The sequence below is a fragment of the Nerophis lumbriciformis genome, linkage group LG04 (genome assembly GCF_033978685.3).
Source record: "Nerophis lumbriciformis linkage group LG04, RoL_Nlum_v2.1, whole genome shotgun sequence".
Classification (NCBI taxonomy): Eukaryota; Metazoa; Chordata; class Actinopteri; order Syngnathiformes; family Syngnathidae; genus Nerophis; species Nerophis lumbriciformis.
The window spans coordinates 28330777-28355000 of NC_084551.2; the positions used below are offsets into that span (position 1 = coordinate 28330777).

Sequence of the window (24224 nt, forward strand, 5' to 3'; positions counted from 1 at the left end):
TAGGGGCCCCCATCTCTTCATCATGTGCCACAGAGTAGGAGTAGTGACTTTGTTATGTTTGCTTATCTAATACAGTGAATTAACCACCAGATGGCAATGGCAGAATTGTGCAGAAAAGCGTGTGTGTGTGTGTGTGTGTGTGTGTGTGTGTGTGTGTGTGTGTGTGTGTGTGTGTGTGTGTGTGTGTGTGTGTGTGTGTGTGTGTGTGTGTGTATGTGTGTGTGTGTGTGTGTGTGTGTGTGGGTGGGTGTGGTTTCTGCACAGAAAAGAGAATAGTATCTCCTTCAAGCAAGCAGTTTCAAAGAGAAACATTTTCTTGGAAGAGGTCTTTTTTCTTAAAAGTTAAAAAAAAAAAATGGACAGTGCCTTTCACAAACTGGACGCTACTGGCTTCCTGGAGATCTGGCAGCACTTTGATGCAGACGGTAAGAACTTTTGTATTATTATTATCATTATTTCTGTGAAATGTGACTGATATTATCAGATAGGGAGACATTTCATTGTTGTGTGTGTTGTTTTTTTTACAACATAAAGTGTATCATGTAAAACTGCTGAATCATACTAACTCCAGCTTTTAACTTAAAAACAGACAATGGTTACATCGAGGGCAAAGAGCTGGATGAGTTTTTCCGGCACATGATGAAGAGATTGGGGCCACAGGTGAGTCCTTTTGTCATGAAGTCATGCAGGGTGATGACAGCCACTTCCTTAATAATATCACATAATCATCATTTTATCTGATGCATCTGACTTATGACTCAGTTCTTACACCTGCTGCAAAAGGGAAGTGGTGAGAAAAGATAATTAGATAGACGTTAGTGTCAGTTTATGGACCTTTTAAACAAGGCACTTATCGTATACACTATATGTGTGTTCTATTGTTCTTTATTCATTTGTATTCATATTTTATGACTACAAATAAAAACAAAATGAATAGAATCATGTTAGAAGATGCACCTTTTGCTGCATTATTGATCAACGTGATGTGAGACATCTCCCTGACAACTCCTATCTGTGCAGATGCGGCTGTGTTTGCTGCCTCGGTCACTAACGGGAAGGGTTTAAAACAAACAGACCACCGCATGTTTCGCCTGATGTTTGCTCTTCAAACCTGAAAGTCCATCAGCATAAGTGCATTCTTTGGGGAGGATAAACCCATAAACCTCTGGTCAGTGTGATATACATCCACTTCATCAGGTGTACACGTAGCAAATGTCGTAAAAAGCAGGGGCGTATCGGCAAATTATGGGCCCCTAAAAAAAAGACTCCTAAAGGGCCCCCCAACACACACAAAAAAAGTTGAGTTTTATTGTTCAAAAAAAGCCAACATAAAATATAAAGTGGCCAGAATATTAATTTAAATAATCATGTCATTATTCATACATTATATAATATATTACATTATATGATCATAAATACATTCCTTGACTTCACAGCAGCCACGTGTACATGGGCAAAATGTATTTATAATTCGGATTAGAATGTTACTGTGTACATGGGCCCTAAAAAATATGATCCGATTATCCATCCATCCATTTTCTACCGCTTATTCCCTTTGGGGTCGCGGGGGGCGCTGGATTATGACGTGCGTTTTCATGCATCACACCTTAAAACTTTACTTACGGAAAGGTGCATTATTGTTTGTGCCATAGCGCCATCTTTTGGACGAGTTTGCTCACTGCAAGTGCTGAAGAAGAAGAAGAAGTGACTTCCGCTGTAAACAAACATGGCTTTGTGCATTTCTGCTTGTTTGACGTCACGTTATTACATTTTTCCTTCTGTTCACTACTTTTGTTTTACCGCTCTTTTTAAAATGGAGCTGATTTTTGCTCTCCCTGCTAGCACTTAGCACTTGAGTAGCTGTAAAGTCATAAATAAAACAGTTCGTTGAGACGACACCTGGATCCCTTCTTTTATTGTTACATCTACACATGACACTCCAGGCCATACTTTTGTTTTTGCTAATCTTGTTTTAATGCAAGAAACTCAACAGTATATAACGCTACGCCTGTACATGATGAATGGAGGGAGACAGGAGCAAGACAATTGCTTCATTCCGAGACTATTAAATTTAGTCCCCGCTCCACCACCAAAGAATAGCTGACATCAAAGACATACGCAGTACGGATAATTCTAACCCAAATTTCGGAAAAAGTGTTTTCATGCGCATAAACCACGCGTCTTGATCGTAATTAAATTTTGATCCTAACGTGTGTGATTGGGTCAGAATATCCCGATAGTGTGTTTACATGAAGCATTTTTATTAATTACAAAATTAAAAATATTTATTTAATCCGATTAATTGTGTCCATGTGCACATAGCTATTGTAAAGTAGATATTACCTGATACTGTACATATAGTATTCATCCTAGTTCCAAAATGCTGGTGCTGTGCATGAATGCATAAAAGGTGAGCTTTTAAAGTTTTGTGTCGGGTGGAGTGTTCCAAGTTGGGTTTGCTGCTATCCAGGTGGAACAAAACATTTCGCATTTTTGATAGAGGGTGTAGGTCATCTGAGACATTCTTCATTTGAGTCAAGCAACTATATAATTGAACTTTCACGGCTATATAAACTTATAGTAACATTTATGACGTGTGACTTGTCCAGGGTGTATCCCACCTTCCGCCGAAATGCAGCTGGGATAGGCTCCAGTACCCACCAACCCCGAGAGGGACAAGTGGTAGAAAATAGATGGATGGATGGCATTTAAGACATATTTTCAAAAGGCACAGGAAAAAAATGCTCGCCCTTACTTAAACTCCGCCAGTAAAAAATACAGTAAATCCCTGCTATCCAAGGATGCTAAAGTCCAAGACCATCAGCAAATAACAAATAAATGTGATTAATTAAAACATATATTAAAACAAATATTTATGACATAATTGTGCTGCTGCATCAAATATTACAAATAAATACATATAAAAATAGATACAAGATTTGTCTAAAACCAACAGAATCAATAAATGTAGGATATAGACCAGGGGTGTCAAACTTATTTTAATGGAGGGCCACATAGCATTGAAGCCCTCAGAGGTGCAGAGACGGCACAAAAAACAAAAGTAGTCCATCTAGGAAGTAGTTAGCAATTAACTTATTTGCTACTTTGCCTTCTTGTGATCAACTTGAGTAATTCAGATCTACTTACCACACTTTGAATGAAATCAAACGCAGGATGTATCTAATGCAAACAACCTTCCCTAATCATGGTGAGAAAAAAAGACGTGGTCACACATAACAAAATATAACACAATTTGTGTATATTATAAAAAATATCAATGCACCATAAAAAAAAATCTGAATTTAAATCCGTTACAGAGCATGATGGGGAAAATGCATCTACAATTATCCATGTTTGGCGCATTTTAGCTGCTTGGTTTTTCTAATTGATTACAAAACTTTAAGGAGGTTGTCACGGAAGAAAACAAGGTAGGAGTCCAACTTTCACATTCTCTTAATATCCAATTATATTAATTATATATCCATTATATTAGTAGAATATGTACACACCCACACACACACACACACACACAATACATAAATATAAATATATATATATATATATATATATATATATATATATATATATACTTTACATGCAGTCAGCTTTCGGCCCTCGACCAAATTTTCTTAGCCCAATGCGCCTCCCAGGGCAAAAAGTTTGGACACCCCTGAACTAAATGATGAAATATGATCTTTATCCAGAGGAACAGGATGTATACAGCATCCTGATTGATGAGTGCTAACATGTTACAAACACTTCTCTGCAACCACAAATATAAAAAACCCTTTTCTCAACAACACCTTCAAAATTCAGTATTGTTCTTTATGGAAAGGCATCATTTTTATACTGGATCTCCTTAGACTGAGCACGTGTGGCTAATATATTCCAGAACATGCCGCATGCGTACATGTGCTTAAAAATATATATTGAAAGTGAATTTGTCATTAGTATGTATTCAATACGCTTTATACTGCATGCATTAATACAAATGTTTGCCTAGCAACAGCAGCGAGATACTGCAAACAAACATTAACCTTTCTATAATGGGTGTGGCGTCGTGCTTCTGCAGACCACTTTCCAAAGTAATGACCCCATCACATGTTTCTATAGTTACCTAATTGCTCTGCTGCAGACACTGTACTCCCAGTCTGGACTTGATGGCAACTTCAATTTCAACTATGGATGTTTTTTTTCCAATTTCAACTATGAATGTTTTTTTTCAATTTCAACTATGGATGTTTTTTTGTTTTTTTTATCTTTTGTTAATATTTAAGGTAACGGTAACGATTTTTTAAAAGGTTATGCTATTATGTTATGGTCATACTTGCCAACCCTCCCGAATTTTCCGGGAGACTCCCGAATCACACTCCTCAGCCTTCCCGGTAAGGTCTATTCAGGTGTACTGGAGAGGAGGCTACGCCGGATAGTCGAACCTCGGATTCAGGAGGAACAGTGTGGTTTTCGTCCTGGTTGTGGAACTGTGGACCAGCTCTATACTCTCGGCAGGGTCCTTGAGGGTGCATGGGAGTTTGCCCAACCAGTCTACATGTGCTTTGTGGACTTGGAGAAGGCATTCGACCGTGTCCTGTGGGGAGTGCTCAGAGAGTATGGGGTATCGGACTGTCTGATTTTGGCGGTCCGCTCCCTGTATGATCAGTGTCAGAGCTTGGTCCGCATTGCCGGCAGTAAGTCGGACACGTTTCCAGTGAGGGTTGGACTCCGCCAAGGCTGCCCTTTGTCACCGATTCTGTTCATAACTTTTATGGACAGAATTTCTAGGCGCAGTCAAGGCGCTGAGGGGATCCGGTTTGGTGGCTGCAGGATTAGGTCTCTGCTTTTTGCAGATGATGTGGTCCTGATGGCTTCATCTGGCCAGGATCTTCAGCTCTCGCTGGATCGGTTCGCAGCCAAGTGTGAAGCGACTGGGATGAGAATCAGCACCTCCAAGTCCATGGTTCTCGCCCGGAAAAGGGTGGAGTGCCATCTCCGGGTTGGGGAGGAGACCCTGCCCCAAGTGGAGGAGTTCAAGTACCTCGGAGTCTTGTTCACGAGTGAGGGAAGAGTGGATCGTGAGATCGACAGGCGGATCGGTGCGGCATCTTCAGTAATGCGGACGCTGTATCGATCCGTTGTGGTGAAGAAGGAGCTGAGCCGGAAGGCAAAGCTCTCGATTTAGCGGTCGATCTACGTTCCCATCCTCACCTATGGTCATGAGCTTTGGGTCATGACCGAAAGGACAAGATCACGGGTACAAGCGGCCGAAATGAGTTTCCTCCGCCGGATGGCGGGGCTCTCCCTTAGAGATAGGGTGAGAAGCTCTGTCATCCGCGGGGAGCTCAAAGTAAAGCCGCTGCTCCTCCACATCGAGAGGAGCCAGATGAGGTGGTTCGGGCATCTGGTCAGGATGCCACCCGATTGCCTCCCTCGGGAGGTGTTTAGGGCACGTCCGACCGGTAGGAGGCCACGGGGAAGACCCAGGACACGTTGGGAAGACTATGTCTCCCGGCTGCCCTGGGAACGCCTCGGGATCCCCCGGGAAGAGCTGGACGAAGTGGCTGGGGAGAGGGAAGTCTGGGCTTCCCTGCTTAGGCTGCTGCCCCCGCGACCCGACCTCGGATAAGCGGAAGAAGATGGATGGATGGATGGATGGACTCCCGAATTTCAGTGCCTGTCCCGAAAATCTCCCGGGACAACCATTCTCCCGAATTTCTCCCGATTTCCAGCCGGACTTAAGGCACGCCCCCTCCAGGTCTGTGCGGACGTGAGTGAGGACAGCCTGTCGTCACGTCCGCTTTTCCTTCATATAAACAGCGTGCCGGCCCAGTCACGTTATAACATCTACGGCTTTTGGAGAGTGCACAACTGCGCACACAAGAATGAGACGAAGCAGAAGAACGAAGAAGAGGCAGTCATGGCGACGAAGCGTGTCAGAGAATAGAACGAGGATGGACAATTCAACCCTAAACTCACTCCTTTCTTGCAAATTAAATTTCACAGATGCTGCCCATACCTATGCTCCTTCAAAGGCTGTGCTACTGGCTGCAAAGCATTGCACTTTCAAATACAACAATGAGTAGAGGAGTGTTATGTGTGTGTATTTGTGTAAATAAATGAACACTGAAATTCAAATATTTATTTTATTTATATATATATATATATATATATACAGTATATATATATACATATATATATACAGTATATATATATATGTATATATAATTTGTCACCGATTCTGTTCATAACCTTTATGGACAGAATTTCTAGGCGCAGTCAGGGCGTTGAGGGTATCTGGTTTGGTGGCTGCAGGATTAGGTCTCTACTTTTTGCAGATGATGTGGTCCTGATGGCTTCATCTGGCCAGGATCTTCAGCTCTCACTGGATCGGTTCGCAGCCGAGTGTGAAGCGACTGGGATGGGAATCAGCACCTCCAAGTCCGAGTCCATGGTTCTCGCCCGGAAAAGGGTGGAGTGCCATCTCCGGGTTGGGGAGGAGAACTTGCCCAAGTGGAGGAGTTCAAGTACCTCAGGGTCTTGTTCACAAGTGAGGGAAGAGTGGATCGTGAGATCGACAGGCGGATCGGTGCGGCGTCTTCAGTAATGCGGACGCTGTATCGATCCGTTGTGGTGAAGAAGGAGCTGAGCCGGAAGGCAAAGCTCTCGATTTACCGGCCGATCTACATTCCCATCCTCACCTATGGTCATGAGCTTTGGGTCATGACCGAAAGGACAAGATCATGGGTACAAGCGGCCGAAATGAGTTTCCTCCGCCGGATGGCGGGGCTCTCCCTTAGAGATAGGGTGAGAAGCTCTGTCATCCGGGGGGAGCTCAAAGTAAAGCCGCTGCTCCTCCACATCGAGAGGAGCCAGATTAGGTGGTTCGGGCATCTGGTCAGGATGCCACCCAAACGCCTCCCTAGGGAGGTGTTTCGGGCACATCCGACCGGTAGGAGGCCACGGTTAAGACCCAGGACACGTTGGGAAGACTATGTCTCCCGGCTGGCCTGGGAAGGCCTCGGGATCCCCCGGGAGGAGCTGGACCAAGGGGCTGGGGAGAGGGAAGTCTGGGCTTCTCTGCTTAGGCTGCTGCCCCCGCGACCCGACCTCGGATAAGCGGAAGAAGATGGATGGATGGATATATATATATAATAATATACATATATACATACATATATATATATATATATATATATATATATATAGCTAGAATTCACTGAAAGTCATGTATTTATTTTATTTATATATATATATATAAGAAATACTTGAATTTCAGTGATTTCTAGCTATAAATATATCCCCCAACCCTCCAAATCTCCCGAATTCTGAGGTCTCAAGGTTGGCAAGTATGGTTATGGTTAGTACCTCCATTTTGGGTTTTTTGTTATAATCTTGCTTCTGTGAGTCAGCCAACAATGTCACGGCCCTGTTTTACTTTGTGAAGAGGTAAAAATGAGGGATAACATTTATTTTGTTGTCGTGGAAATAAACTAAAATCTCTAATCCAATAATACATTACTGTAGTGCAACATAGGGTTACACTAGCATATTACCTTGAGAGACATAAGCAAACCCTTACTGTACGCTTTAGCCTTCAGTATAAATGCCAATGATGTTCAAGTCAGTGCAGCCATGACCTTAGTAACGTGCACATGATGCATCTTTGCAGGAGAAAGTGACTGCAGAGCGAGTGGAGAGGATGAAGCAGAGGTTCATGTCCGCCTACGACATATCTGCAGATGGCAAACTACAGATCCAGGAGGTACTCCTTATTATTAACATTACATCAAAAACAAAAAACAAACAATATTTATATTGTGTTTTCTTGTGACATTATGTCTTTTTTCTTACATTTTCAATGTTCTTTTTTGTTTGATTTTATTTTGGGCCAACCTACTCAGTGGCCTAGTGGTTAGAGTGTCCGCCCTGAGATCGGTAGGTTGTGAGTTCAAACCCCGGCCGAGTCATACCAAAGACTATAAAAATGGGACCCATTACTTCCCTGCTTGGCACTCAGCATCAAGGGTTGGAATTGGGGGTTAAATCACCAAAATGATTCCCGGGCGCGGCCACCGCTGCTGCCCACTGCTCCCCTCACCTCCCAGGGGGTGATCAAGGGTGATGGGTCAAATGCAGAGAATAATTTCGCCACAACTAGTGTGTGTGAGACAATCATTGGTACTTTAACTTTTTAACTTTTTAAAACTCGAGCTGCAGGCCACAAATATCCCTAGGACCACACTATGAAAGTGAATGGATGTCTGAATAAACAGTAGAGGACAGTATGTGTCATGTGACTGAGTGTCATATGAGGGAGTGACGAGCACGTCTGCTGCAAATAAGCTCTTAATTGTGGACACGCCCTCTTAGTCGTTAACAGAAACATTCAAAGCAGGTGAACACAGGTGTGTGTCTTTTTGGGCTCCTGGCAAAGCCTCCCTATTAAACACATTCATGCTATTTGCTTCTCTCCTCTATTCTGACAACAATCCTCTGCCTCTCCTTTACTGCTGCATCGTTTTCTCATCCTCCATCTTTTATTCAATTCATGTTTCCATGACAAAGATGTAGTGCTAATTCTATTTCCTGTTGCTTGGGAGGCTTCCTGAAGGAAAGCTTTACTGACTGATGCTGGTGGCTTGAAGGGGAAAAAAACTGATTCCAAAATGAAGGCATTCTCGTTTATTTATTTAAAATCCAACATAGCTGACATCTTAGATTTATTGTCACGTTTTGACAATGCTGCTGTTCTTTCTGGTTCTACAGCCAAGGATGTTATATGATTTTAAAACAGTTTGCTGGGGGTTTATTTGGTCATTGTTGCAGCCTAAAATGTGTGAATTGGCAGCAGCTTTTTCCAAAAGGTTGCGGCAAAAGTTGTGATGATTTGAGGATCATTTTTTGTCAATAACTTTGATTTTGGTATTGAGGTTTTATTGTGAAGACGGTTAAAGTGACAATATGCAGATGAATAATTGTTACACACACACACACACACACGCCCGCGAGCCCCAGTGGGTCAGAAGTTGTACGTAAGGGGGCCATGAAATCTTTGGTTAATTAGAAGGTGTTTTTTGGGGGGTGGGGTTTTTTGGGGCTATTTCATGTTGATTTACACATGTACATAGAGGTTGTTTTATTGTTGTACCACGTGTGCTTTTATTATTATGAGCATGTTTTTTATTATAAGAAGTGCATTTGAGCACCTTTTTTAAAAGCACAATTTAAATGAATCTAATTAATATGATCATTATTTTATAAAAAATAATATATTTCCTCTCAAATTTTCCACAAGTTTAAATGTCTTTAAATACACATTAACATATTAATTATAAATATTTATATTATTATATCCATGTTAGTATTTAAGATAGCTAGCAGTTAGCACTCTAGTTGCCAGCTAACGATTAGCGGTGCTATACTGTATTATTCAAATATTGTAGTTTTGTACGAAACAATGTACTTTTATGACCAGTTTAATTTAAAACACAATTGTATACAAGATATATGAATAGGGGATGTATAAGGAGGGAGACCCTTTGTGTAAAGTATTTGTCATGACTTGAACTATGGCGTGATTTGTTCTCCCGTGGTGCAAATGATTTGGACTATACGTGGCGTGAAGAGGAGTACATGATTTAATTTAATATTATCAAAAAAAGAACAAATGAAAGACGCGCACAATGGCGGAGGTAAAAAACTTGGCTAGTGAAAACAAAACTTGCACAAAGACAGAAACTGTGAACAATGAAACAAAAACTTACTTGGCATGGGACTGTGAACATGGCATTATGCAGAGTGACGATAAAGAGTGTGTCAGCGGTATGAAGGGAGACTTCTGGCAACAATCGGTTTAAATAATAGTGACATGATTAAAGACAGGTGCGTGAGTCGTGAGGGCAGGTGAAAACTAATGGGTTGCTATGGTGACAAACAAGAGTGCACAATGAGTCCAAACGTGGAACAGGTGAAACTAATGGGTAACCATGGAAACAAGACAAGGGAGTGAAAAGCAGGAACTAAAAAGAGTCCATAACCAAACAGCACATGGCCAAACAAAAACATAATCAACACAGACATGACAGTATTGTGAGATTCCATGTTGTGGTTTGCAATTCAAAATGTCTACAAACTCCACACATTTAATATTATCACAACAACATACCAAAGGGATAGAATATATTGCCTTTGCAGCGCTTGTCTTCGTCGCCCGAGTTATCAATAAGGTAGTAAATGTTATTGTAGCGCCTAAAGATGCAGAGACCAGAGACAGCGTGTAGGTAAAACTGCATTTAACATACAAGGAACAAAAACTAGTGCAGCAGGGAAGGCACAAAAAACAAAAACTAGTGCACAGGAAGCAGCAAAAGCTAAGCATATAGTGATCCTACATCTATTCTACATGAGGCACAAACAAACACGAGTCCTAACCAAAAAATTATCCAGCGACAAGAGGCAGGTCAGGCTGGAATTATAACCCTCTTGACTTGGTGAGTCCACTTATCGCCAATAGGGAGCAGGTAAGGCAAAACAAGCACTAAACAGGAACTAAAACACCAAACATACGGAAAGGTCTGACCTGAGGCTGACAGGTCGTGACAGTAAATAGGCGTCAAAATGATGACGGCGGCGGACTAACAGTCCAAATCAAAGTTGCAGATTAGGTTGCAGTGATTGTATTAAATTGCACTGCAGAACGGTAAAAAGTACAAGGATTGGCTGAATTTGCGTGAATTGGGGCCATCACATCATCGCAAATAAACATGCGTCACCTGCCTGTTAAAGAGCTGCTCAAATGTTTTATTTTTTATATTTTTTATATTTTATTTTATAGTTTTCAATTATTTCACCTTTCAATGTTTTCTTAAACCTTAACAAATTTTGGGTATTATGAAAGAAAATACTTGTCTAACTAGATAACCACGTGTATACGCTACGCCAGGGATGTTAAACATGCGGCCCGCGGGCCGGATCAGGCCTGCGAACAGGTTGAATTCGGCCCGCAAGATGAGTTTCTAAGTGTAAAATTTAGCTGCATTTTTTAATTAAAAAAACTGTTGTTATAAATCTTTGCACTGGATATCGCAATAGCAATTCTGTTAGGCAAGCAAATAGTTTATACTGTGGCAAGAAAGTATACCAAGCAAGAGTTACACGGTAAAGCGGGGCTGTGACTCCTCCCCCTTGACCCAACGTAAAACAAACAGGAGTAAAATGAACAATTGGTAACCACACTTAAAATGCTGCATGAGACACTGCACATTGACATAGTTCTGTGAAAATTATTATCTTCTGTGCAAATGTAAAGAAGGTGAACAGTGTGTGATTTACTGCAATACCGTCAGTCTTTTAAGTTTTTATTTTTGGTTTGTTGAAACTGTTCACACATTGCACAGCTTTTATTTTTCTATCGAAAATGAGTTTGATGCCTTTGCTGTACGCCCACCAATTCATTAAAAAGAGAGTTCTGTAAAAAAAAGCAGGCTTTGCTACACATCCTAAAATAAATAAGCTCTGTCAACTAGCTACAGACTGTACTGTAAGCTTCTTTGTTTGTTTGTTTATAAGCAAATAGACGATGTTGCTTATAAATGTGAGTGCAATGTTAGCATGTAGCTCACATAGCCACGCTAAAATGTGTGACCCCTCCTTAATGTTACACACGCTGTATGTGGTATGTGTCATCTCTTACCTTTGACAAGTGCAGAGTTACAGTACGTGTTTGTCAACATTCGAAAGTGGGAGAACTTCCTTCCCCATGTGTGGTTTAAGTGTGATACAGTGTTGCAGCCGTGCACCGTGGGGAACCACTGTGGGAAGGAAATGACCAACCTCATCAGAAAGCTGCTGCATCCTCCATGATAGATAGTTGGGCAGCCATGTTGGTGCATTGCGTTTGCTGTGAGTGCCGCGTGCATCATCGGCTGCAGCGTGGCCATCAATTTCAACGAGATTGATGCTCGCAAGGCCACGTTTAATCTACTAATGGAGATAATGTTATTAAAGGACAGACTGAGGGAGGGGAGAGTAGGGTGAGACGGTCCAAACGCACATTTCTAGTCCTCCGCTGGCGTCTTAACTCAAATTCAATACTAAGCGACGAGGGAGGAAATAAACGGACTTTCTTTTTTTCCAATTCTGCTCTGCCTTTGGTGTGTTGTAATACTATTATAAAAATAGAATAATAATTCAAATAAATGCAGAAGTAACAGTCTGTGTGAATGTACAGTAATTATAGAGAAGCTGTTTGTGTAAATGACCTGAAGTACACAACATGTGTAATATTTATGCATTGTTTTCCAGTTGGCCAACATGATCCTACCTGAGCAGGAGAACTTCCTGTTGATCTTCCGCAGAGAAGCTACCTTGGACAACAGTGTAGACTTCATGAAGGTAGAACATGGCTATATATATATATATATATATATATATATATATATATATATATATATATATATGTCTTAATAAGGTTATCCAAAAAATAGTGCTCCATACCGTAGTAGAGCGCAATATATGTATGTGTGGGAAAAAAAATCACAAGACTATTTCATCTCTACAGGCCTGTTTCATGAGGGGGGGTTCCCTCAATCATCAGGAGATTTTAATGGGAGCATTCACATACCATGGTTTATATAGGGCACAGAGTGGGTGGGTACAGGCTGGCGTAGGGGCGTGGTGATTGGCTCATGTGTTACCTAGGAGGTGTTTCCGTCTGTGGCGGCATGCTGTTACAATTTCGCTGCGCTTGTTGAGGGATGACAGGTCTGGACGGTAAATAATAAACAGTTTCTCTTTCAAGCATAGGTTGCATCTTTTATTACCACTATTGTAAGGTGTGCTGGATGCAAGAATTTGCCATGTTATTGAATATTCAACATTATTGTCTTTGAGGTCCCAAATGTGTTTGCTGAGTTCTGTGGTATTCCGCAGGTTTTGGTTCCTGAAAGAAGCCTTGTGATTGTTCCATCTGGTTTTGAATTCTCCCTCGGTTAATCCTACATATGTGTCGGATGTGTTAATGTCCTTGCGTATTACCTTAGATTGGACGGACTGGCAGTGTGTCGCGCCTCGCCAAGGAGCAGCGAGAATACCAAGAAGCGCATATGCCAAATTTTCAAAGAGAACGGCCTACGGATCACGATTGAAGCCAACAAGCAAACCGTCAACTTCCTTGACGTCACTTTCAACCTGAGAAATAACAGCTACCAACCATTCACGAAACCCAACACAACACTCCAATACGTGCACCATGACAGCAACCACCCACCCACCACCACGAAAAGAATACCTACCGGAATTAATAAAAGGCTATCGATGCTGTCATCTAGCAAAGCTGAATTTGACCAAGCAACTCCCCCGTACCAAAAAGCCCTTGATGAAAGCGGATACAATTTCACCCTCACCTATGAACCCACGCCAGGAAACCAGCCAAAAAAGAACAGAAAACGAAACGACATCATCTGGTACAACCCCCCATACAGCAAAAACGTCTCAACTAACATTGGACACAAATTCCTCAATCTGATTGACAAACACTTTCCCAAAGACAACACCCTAAGAAAAGTATTCAACAAGAACAACATTAAATTGAGCTACAGCTGTATGAACAATATACGACAAATCATCTCAAACCACAACAAAACAATTGCAAATGAGCCGTCGGCCCCCAGACAGAGCGACTCCAAAACCAACAAAGGCTGTAACTGTCGAAAGAAACCTGATTGCCCTCTCAACGGGGGGTGCTTACAAACATCAGTTGTCTACCAATCTAAGGTAATACGCAAGGACATTAACACATCCGACACATATGTAGGATTAACCGAGGGAGAATTCAAAACCAGATGGAACAATCACAAGGCTTCTTTCAGGAACCAAAACCTGCGGAATACCACAGAACTCATCAAACACATTTGGGACCTCAAAGACAATAATGTTGAATATTCAATAACATGGCAAATTCTTGCATCCAGCACACCTTACAATAGTGGTAATAAAAGATGCAACCTATGCTTGAAAGAGAAACTGTTTATTATTTACCGTCCAGACCTGTCATCCCTCAACAAGCGCAGCGAAATTGTAACAGCATGCCGCCACAGACGGAAACACCTCCTAGGTAACACATGAGCCAATCACCACGCCCCTACGCCAGCCTGTACCCACCCACTCTGTGCCCTATATAAACCATGGTATGTGAATGCTCCCATTAAAATCTCCTGATGATTGAGGGAACCCCCCCTCATGAAACAGGCCTGTAGAGATGAAATAGTCTTGTGATTTTTTTCCCCACACATACATATATATATATATATATATATATATATATGGATGGATGGATGATGATTGGATGATTGATCCAAAGATTGATTCTTAAAAAAACAAACGTTTTTTTACATTATTTTCTTTTATCGTTTCTTGAAAATTATGAATCGATTTAGAATAGGAATAGGAATAAAGAAAAATCGCGATTTGGATGTGAAACTTTTTTTTGAGCACCCCTGATATATATATATATATATATATATATAGTCGAGGCTTCTGTGGTTTATCCGTTATACAGTGCTCAATACCGGGGTAGAGCGGAATATATGTTAGGTCAGGAAAAAACGCAGAGGCCATTTCATCCCTACAAGCCTGTTTCGCAGGTTTCCCTACTCTTCAGGGGATTTTTGAAGAGAAGGGAAACCTGCGAAACTGGCTTGTTGGGATGAAATAGCCTCTGTGTTTTTTCCTGACCGAACTTGTACCGTATATATATATACTGTATATATACTATATAAATATGTATATAGTATATATAAATATATTTTATTACAGTAGCTCTGTTATCACATACTAATTTGAACATACTGATTCTCTTACGTGGCTTCATATTAGTTTAGCTGGTTTCCTTCTACTTCCATGTGTGTTCCTGCCTGATAAATGTACTTTATCGTGTACTTTCCACTGCAGACATGGAGGAAGTACGACGTGGACAGCAGTGGCTACATATCAGCTCAGGAGCTGAAGGTAAATAAGACACACGTCCTTTCTGGTCACAGAGCTAATGAGTGTACAAAATTCCCTGTTCTTCTTCTCATTGGCATGTTTTTCAAGTTGCTTTTAAATATTGCCACGCTAACTTTGTTTTGGAATCTGCCCTCTCAACCACACTGTCATTTTTTAAATTAGTATCATATCATATTGTGAGTACTTGAAGATGCGCATGTGATTCTTTATTTTATTCCTTAGACAAACTTGTTTTATTTTTGTCAGGCTTTCCTGAAAGACTTGTTCCAGCAGCACGGCAGGAAAGTGTCACCTGACAAGCTGGAGGAGTACACCGACACAATGGTACACTTCACGCGTGCACGCCTACAGTAGCACCCAACAGTACTGCAGCTCAGCTTGAGGCAGACGAGAGTTGTTGGGCTTAAACTCACAATGAAGTCTGAAAACACGTTTTGTTTGTTTGGCAGATGAAAATCTTTGACAAAAACAAGGATGGCCGTTTGGATCTCAATGACCTGGCCAGGTACAGTAACACAGTTTCAAAGCAGGGATTTACATTCATCATTCAGCAATAGGACGTGCTTAAATGTGACTCATAATGGAAGTGTTTGCTGCCTTAGTAACACTGTTCCTTTTTTTAGGCTTTCAAATCTAACACATGAATTGATCAAAAATCTGCCTTTACAAAGAAGATAAGAAACAAAGATTACTAAAAATGTCTGCTATAATTCCTTCTTGCTGTGGTGCAGAACTACATACACCAAACCACAAGATGTTTGTATTATTGCTATGACATCATCTCATTTGCATAATTTTCCATGACGCATATGCGTGGGATTTTCATGGACGCTGTTGCAAAAAAACATGAAAAGCAAAACAATTAAAAAAAAAAAACAATTATAATGAATACAACTTTTTAAAAAAGAGGGAAAAAAAGGAAACAAAAACAATATGTTTAGAAAAAAGTCAACACATTAAAGGGGACCTTTTATGCAAAAGCACCTCTTCTTCACCTCTGAGAACCGCTCAGTGGCCTTGTGGTTCGAGCAGACCTGGGCAAAATAAGGCCCGAGGGCCACATGCGGCCCGTTAAGCTTTTCAATCTGGCCCGCCTGACATTCCCAAATATTTTTTTTTAGATCTTTAAGATGGAAAGTGTAGCTGCCATTATGTTGTGCAGTGATATTTTCTAATTACCATAAGTCTTGAACTATACAACGTATTTCAATGGTTGGAATCTGCGCTTTTGCATGATATTTTAGTGACTAGTGTTGTCCTGATACCAATATTATTTAGATACTTATCGATACTTTTCTAAATAAAGGGGACCAGAAAAATTGCATTATTGGCTTTATTTTAACAAAAAATCTTAGGGTGTGGCGGACCGGTACTTTTCAGAGGCGGTATGGTACCGAATATGATTCATTAGTATCGCGGTACTATACTAATACCCGTATACCGTACAACCCTACTAGTTACTATGGTAATCTACGTCACAGCAGGTCAGACGAGGCACCAAGCAGTGTGGGTGGGGAGTGTTTCCTCAGAGTGTTTCTAGCGCAGCCAGCCTGGAATGCGGGTGTCAGGGACAGACGCAGAAGGAGATTTTTACAAGAAAGTTCTAAAGTTTAGTGATATATCAGATTGTAGATGTTTTTTGTTTTTTTACCCTTTGCGTTCATATTTCGCTGTGTTTGTTGCATTTTTGTTGCATTTGGCTTGATTGTAAAATATGTCGATTGAGAGGGGGTGACGTTCATATGTTGGCAATATTCAGGGTTTTATCGTTCATAGAAAAAAATTAAATTCCATTCCGTTTTTAAGGCGGTCTGTCATAACATTTTTAACATTCAATCAGACTTTATTGTGAGGTTTTGTATTAGTTTTCCTAAAAATAGATATACTGGCCCTCAGACACATTTTGTTCTCTAAATTTGGCCCCCGAGTCATAATAATTGCCCATGCCTGGGTTAGAGTGTCCGCCCTGAGATCGGTAGGTCATGAGTTCAAACCCCGGCTGAGTCGTACCAAAGACTATAAAAATGGGACCCACATTACCTCCCTGCTTGGCACTTAGTATCAAGGGTTGCAATTGGGGGTTAAATCACCGCTGCTGCTCACTGCTCCCCTCACCTCCCAGTGGGTGGAACAAGGGGATGGGTCAAATGCAGAGAGTAATTTCACCACGGCTAGTGTGCGTGTGACTATCAGTGGTAATTATACTTTTTTCTTTTTTTTTCTTACCTATTGGTACAATACCTGTTTATGTGTATTTGGGATCTGCATGCGTCCCAAAAATGTCATGGCAGAGATATTTATAAAACCCTCTTGCCTTCCTTCATGCTTTCTTCAAATGAGCCGTTTGGAATTTGCCCCATTTGTGACATTTTTCCCAATTGTGACATCAGCAGACATTTCCATAAATGGTAGAGATTTACCTGAAGAGCTTTGCGCGAGCCCCCCATTGTAGTCCGCGTTGAAGTCAATAAGTTCCTTCTTTTTCTCTATCCTCTTGTCTTGGGGCAGACTGGCTCGTACATGCAGATGTTGTTGCTATTTCTAATGCAAAGTAACATATAGTTCAAACTTATATCTGTCGGTAGACTCGCTATGGAAGCGCTAAAAACTACAACAGAGATGGCGGGGAGAAGACGCTGTCAAAGTAGAGGCATGTAAAAAAATCCGCCCCTAAAGAGACGGTCAGAAAGAGGTTTGAAGATGGTCTGCAAAACATAATCTATGCACAATTTTGACCAAAGAACCACACTTACATGTTATGTAGACCGCAAAGAAGTGTTTTAAATGTAGGGAGAAAAATCATAATATGACCCTTTTGATGCATGCGATTAACCATAAAAAATAATTGCATTAATAATGTACAGTAAGGAAGGGATTAGTGTTGTCCCGATACCAATATTTTGGTACCGGTACCGTTATCAAAATTATTTTGATACTTTTCTGTACTTTTCGGTACTTTATTAAATAAAGGGGACGACAAAAAATGGCATTATTGGCTTTATTTTAACAAACAATCTTAGGGTACATTAAACATATGTTTCTTATTGCAAGTTTGTTCTTAAATAAAATAGTGAACATACAAGACAACTTGTCTTTTATTAGTAAGTAAGCAAACACAGGCTCCTAATTTAGCTGCTGACGTATGCAGTAACATATTGTGTCATTTGCCATTCTATTATTTTGTCAAAATTATTAAGGACAAGTGGTAGAAAATGAATTCTTAATCTACTTGTTCATTTACTGTTAATATCTGGTTATTTTCTGTTTTAACATGTTCTATATACACTTCTGTTAAAATGTAATAATCATTTATTCTTCTGTTGTTTGGATACTTTACATTAGTTTTGGATGATTCCACAAATTTGGGTATCAATCCGATACCAAGTAGTTACAGGATCATACATTGGTCACTGGGCTGTGGTCATAGTTAGAATTGCCACAAAACACATTTTAAGATATTCAACAATTTTTTTAAATTTTTTTTAATTAATTTTTTTTTAATTAATTTTTTTCAACCCTTTAAACAAATCTAATTTCATTTACAACTTGGTCTGGTGAAGATAAGGTTCTTTTTTCTTTTTTTAGATAAGATATATAAATATTTTCTTGGATGAAAAAGAAAGCATAACAATATAAAAATAATTACATTAAAAAATATATATATATATAGTAATTAAATTAAAATGTTTGTGGACCAGCAGCACATACAATCAAGTGTGCTTCAGGGACTGTGTCCCTTGCAGAAGTGTTGTCCATGTTGTGGGAACCAGTATATTGGTAGCAGAAAGAAACAACCCCTTTTGTGTGAGTGGGTGTGTATGAGTGTGAATGGGGGAGGGAGGGTTTTTTTTTTTTTTGGGTTGATGCACTAGTTTGAAAGTGTATTGTGTGTTTTTTCTATGTTGATTTGATTTAAAAAAAAAAAAAAAAAAAGATATTCAACACTCACTGCACTACAACAACACTAAATGGATAGTGCGCCTCTCCAATTTGTCACGTTTCATGTGTTAGGTAAACCGTGACAAATGGGGCCATGTGAATCCCTTTTCTACTGTACAGTATGAACGCAGAAGGCGGCGTCTGTTGTACAGTTGTACAAAGATGAGTGAGGAGACTCCAACTGATGTGAACACTAACAAATAAATGATGTCCATTCAAGTAATACGTAAAAAAATGTTTGTATACGACTACCTCGCAATAAAATTGTTTGTGTCAAAATATTATAATTTTTTTGAAGCTAGTTTAAATGATGCCAGCAAGTAATTCATTGCGAGTAATTGCGATTAGTAAATATTCAAAAGTAAGATTAATCTGATTTTAATAATTACTTTGTTCATTCATGTTCGTATCCAATGAGACTAGACAAAGGCCCCGTTTACACTGCTCACCAAATCTGATTTTTTTTGCCCTCAAGTGACACACATCTGATTTTTTTTGACAGTCTAAACGCTCCAAAGTGCTTCAAATTTGATCTTTTGGCATCAGGATGTAGTCCTGAATCCATACTTGCCAACCTTGAGACCTCCGATTTCGGGAGGTGGGGGTGAGGGGTGGGGGGCGTGGCCGGGGTGGGGAGGGGGCGTTGTTGGGGGCGTGGCTAAGAGGGGAGGAGTATATTTACAGCTAGAATTCACCAAGTCAAGTATTTCATATATATATATATATATATATATATATATATATATATATATATATATATATATATATATATATATATAAGAAATACTTGACTTTCAGTGAATTCTAGCTATATATATATTTATTTTATTATATATATATATATATAAAAGACATACTTGAATTTCAGTGTTCATTTATTTACACATATACACACACATAACACTCATCTACTCATTGTTGAGTTAAGGGTTGAATTGTCCATCCTTGTTCTATTCTCTGTCACTATTTTTCTAACCATGCTGAACACCCTTTCGCAGGTACCCAGAAAGGTTTCGAGTACCACCAAAAAAACTGAATCTCTGAAGACAGTATAAAAATCTGTGTTAAAGGTGTACAAATACTGTTTGTATAATAATCATGTTATTGTTTACAAATGAGGGTTAAGAGTTCAGTACTAAAAAAAAAAAAAAAAGAATGTGGCTTAAGTACAGTTTTTTAATTGAGCTGCTGCATTTTTTGGTTGGGTTGTTTATTTATTTTGAGTAACTTCTACATTTCTAAAAGGGGAGGAATGTAGTAGAGTGATCTATGTTTGTCTGTTGCCATCTCCTGGTGAATGTTGGCTATAGCGTACTGGGGTTACTTTTTGGTTGGCCAATAATTTACGTGGTGTTGCGCACCTGACGTCAAGTGTGTGAGTCTGTTCTGAAGTCTACAGTAAAGAGACGTACTTCATCACCTCGCCTGGTTAGTTCCTCCAACTCAGTATATTACAACAACATTGCTGTTTACGGCAGACAAACTGCTTTACGGTAGAATAAAACATGACTGCTGTTGTTGTGTGTTGTTGCCGCGCTGGGAGGACGTTAATGAAACTGCCTAACAATAAACCCATATAAGAAACCAAGAACTCGCCCTCGATCATTCTACAGTTATAACGTGTTTGGGCAGGCACGCTGTTTATATCGTGGGAAAGCGGACGTGAATAAAGGCTGTTGACACGTCACTCAGGTCCGCATGGAGCTGGAGGGGGCGTGGCTTCCAGCTCCGCCTGAATTTCGGGAAATTTTCGGGAGAAAATTTGTCCCGGGAGGTTTTCGGGAGAGGCGCTGAATTTCGGGAGTCTCCCGGAAAATCCGGGAGGGTTGGCAAGTATGCCTGAATCTGATCTTTTCAAATGTGACTTCGGTCTAAACGCATTGCGACCTGAATGCGGCCCGTATGTGACTTTTTCCTCAGCTTTGGACGAGCTACGTCACTCGTGTGCGCCAGGAAAGTCACAGTCGGCAGCGGAAGTGGATATTTCATCACAACATCCGGTTTCGGTGAACAAAGTCTATTAAAGACGACCAAATTTTCAGTGCATCACTTGTCAATAGTGCGCAAATAGGCTATATGTAATATTTGAATATATATTTTGATTACGAAGAAATAGCGATTGTTGATGGACTGGAATTGACGCTGTGGCAAACGTAGATCCATGCTGGTGTCCGTGTCTCGCGACTTCCTCCCGGTCAACTCCCTTTGTTTTCACTTTATCGTACTGCACATGCAAGTGACGTCGAGGCCACATTCGAGCCACATTGGGGCCTGTGAGCGTTTACACAGGAGTCAGCTGGGAAAAATCAGATCTCAAAAAAATCTGATTTGGGCCACTTTGGCCTGCAGTGTTTAGACTGGCAGATACAATCAGATCTGTGTCACGTGAGGGCAAAAAAATCTGATTTGGTGTGCTGTGTAAATGGGGCCTTATTCTCTGGAAGACGGGGCGCTTATGAGCTGTGATAAGTAGCAAAGTTACACTGCCACCTACTGTATGAGGTTGGAACGACAAGCTACATTTACAGGCATCATAATGTGAGCCTTGAGCAAGGGTAATGCAAAATGGCGGACTGCCACAAATAAATGAATGTATGGAGAAACACGGGTTTCCAAGAAGCCGTATTGGGCATTTTATCCGCGTTTTACTATTACTATAGTGCTAACTTGACAGTCACATTTTAACAGCAACATTATGCTAAGTCCCCTTATATGTTGGAGGAAAACAAATTAAGCCAACAAACAAGCTCTCAAGTCTACAGCAAACTGATTGATATTTGACAGGCTTTATTTTAATATGTGTAGCGAAGCCTGTTTGTGTGTGTGTGTGTGTGGGACTTCATTACAAAATTACAATAATTTTGGCATGAGGATTTTGTTGGTAAAACCAGAGACATAACATGTTATTATCCATTACTGCAAGTGATGAAACGCTAACATTCTGTCCTGAAACGTCATATTATAAAAAACAAGTGAGAGTAGTACAATGTAGCACTTTACCAGTTTGTATTGTGTTCCTTTAAAGTGGGCGCTAGTTTTCCAAAGCGTTTTAAGGATTATATCCCGCCCACTTACGGATTTTAGCACGTAAATATTTAAACGCGGCTGTTTAGTACTGTTACGTGTGTTTTGTTGGCTAGTTATAGTTCGCTAGCATTGAATGCAGTGACGTGCGGTGAGGTTCATGGCTGGTGAGGCACTGACTTCATCACAGTCAGATTTACAAACATATGAACCCTAAAGAGTATCTTATTCACCATTAGATTGACAGCAGTTAACGGGTTATGTTTAAAAGCTCATACCAGCATTCTTCCCTGCTTGGCACTCAGCATCAAGGGTTGGAATTGGGGGTTAAATCACCAAAAAGTATTCCCGGGCGCAGCGCCGCTGCTGCCCACTGCTCCCCTCACCTCCCAGGGGGTGATCAAGGGATGGGTCAAATACAGAGGACAAATTTCACCACACCTAGTGTGTGTGTGACAATCATTGGTACTTTAACTTAACTTTAACTTTACACATACAAACTGTAGCACACAAAAAAGCACATTTAATTATAAAAACATTATTATGGTCTTACCTTTACTTATAAGTGCGGGAACAGTGGTGTTCGTGTTGGAGGAGTTGTGAATGAATGAAATATGAAATTCGTGCTGCAGTCTGCAGGTGTACCTAATGTTGTGTCCCTGCAGTCGTTCACGGCTCCTCCGGCGCGAGCAATGTTGTTTTTGCACTTTTTGGCTTCTTGTTAAGTGACTTTTTTTGGGTGGATTCGGTCTTGCACGTGGAGGGTTTGGGTGTGGGCTTTGGTTGGTGTGGCGCTCCCGTCGGGGGTGCAGTCAGCGGCGGAGGTGCAATAACCGGCACCAGGAGGCGGGATTACGCGAGCCTCACACAGTGCGCCTTCGCAGCAGTGTTATGATTGCTCAGCACAACAAATACTTACACACATACAAAATACACTGTACATTATATACCTCAGCTAACTAAACTATGGAAATGTATAATATAATTCATATAGCAATACGGTCTCACTGCACAGCAGGCCAGCAGTTAGCCGAGTCCGCAATCCATGTTGAGGCACAATTGAGTGACGTGCCTCAACTGGCTGCTGATCACCGCACCGTCTCTTCTCAGTATTTGAACGGCAAATGAAAATTCAGAGATTTTGAATAAAAATAATCTAAAACTGGTGAAGTTAAATGGAAAATAACTTTATAGTATAATCACTGGATACATATAACAATTTAATTAATTTTTTTCTTTTTACATTTTTTTTCTTTCCATGATGGCAGGTGAGGCCCCGCCTCACCTGCCTCTAGTGACCGCACGTCACTGGTCTAAGAATAACTCACCGATCACAAACTTCATTACAAAATTACAATAATTTTGGCATGAGGATTTTGTTGGTAAAACCAAAGACTTAAGATGTTATTATCCAATATTACAAGTGATGAAACGCTAACATTCTGTCCTGAAACGTCATATTACAAAAAACAAGTGAGAGTTGTACAATGTAGCACTTTACCAGTTTGAATTGTGTTCCTTTAAAGTGGGCGCTAGTTTTCCAAAGCGTTTTAAGGATTATATCCCGCCCACTTACGGATTTTAGCACGTAATGATGTAAACGCGGCTGTTTAGTACTGTTACGTGTGTTTTGTTGGCTAGTTATAGTTCACTAACATTGAATGTATCATCTATCATAACAACGACATGACTGCAAATTGTTAGTTGCTTCTTTTGGACTGTTTTTGTGAATCGTTCGCGAACGACACAACATTATAATTTGGAGCACACTAGCTTAATTTTGAGCCAAATTTAAATTATAAATAGTTGTTAAAGTTTAAAAACTTAATAATTACCATACTTTCCGGGCTGTAAAGCGCAGCTAAGTCGACTCACAAGTCATTCATCGCGGCCTTTGTCCTTCTCCTCCTCCTGCGGCGGGCTGGCCTTTTGGGGCCTGTTAGTGGTGGTGGATTTCTGTCGATCGTCTTCGACTTTAGGGCTGCGTCTTGTGCAGTCTGTCGTGTCTTCTTCATGATGAGAGTGAGTCCAAAACGAGCTAAATGGCTGACTGAATGATTATGTATGTGCATTTGATTTGATGTGAACAATTTCATTAGGCAAAGCTAAATGTATTGGCGGCTTGTGAAAAATCCATAAATTATCCGCAGCACTGTTTAAAGCGCAGGTTTTAAAGAGTGGGAAAAAAGTAGTGGCTTATATTCCATAAATGTTGCATGGTTCCTTTTAAAGATGATTTAAAAGAGCTACGTGATAAG

The 24224-nt window shown here is 40.5% G+C and overlaps 1 protein-coding gene across 1 annotated transcript in view; it reads left to right on the plus strand.

Moving 5' to 3' along the window:
* The first annotated feature begins 256 nt into the window (after nucleotides 1–256).
* scgn (secretagogin, EF-hand calcium binding protein) overlaps nucleotides 257–24224 on the plus strand; it is a 27962-nt gene continuing 3994 nt past the window's right edge. The window contains exons 1-7 of the mRNA XM_061945210.1: nucleotides 257–425; nucleotides 590–660; nucleotides 7667–7759; nucleotides 12301–12390; nucleotides 14947–15003; nucleotides 15250–15327; nucleotides 15453–15508. Coding sequence (XP_061801194.1) covers nucleotides 356–425; nucleotides 590–660; nucleotides 7667–7759; nucleotides 12301–12390; nucleotides 14947–15003; nucleotides 15250–15327; nucleotides 15453–15508 — 515 coding nt within the window. The 5' untranslated portion in view covers nucleotides 257–355. The remainder of the gene's footprint in view (nucleotides 426–589; nucleotides 661–7666; nucleotides 7760–12300; nucleotides 12391–14946; nucleotides 15004–15249; nucleotides 15328–15452; nucleotides 15509–24224) is intronic.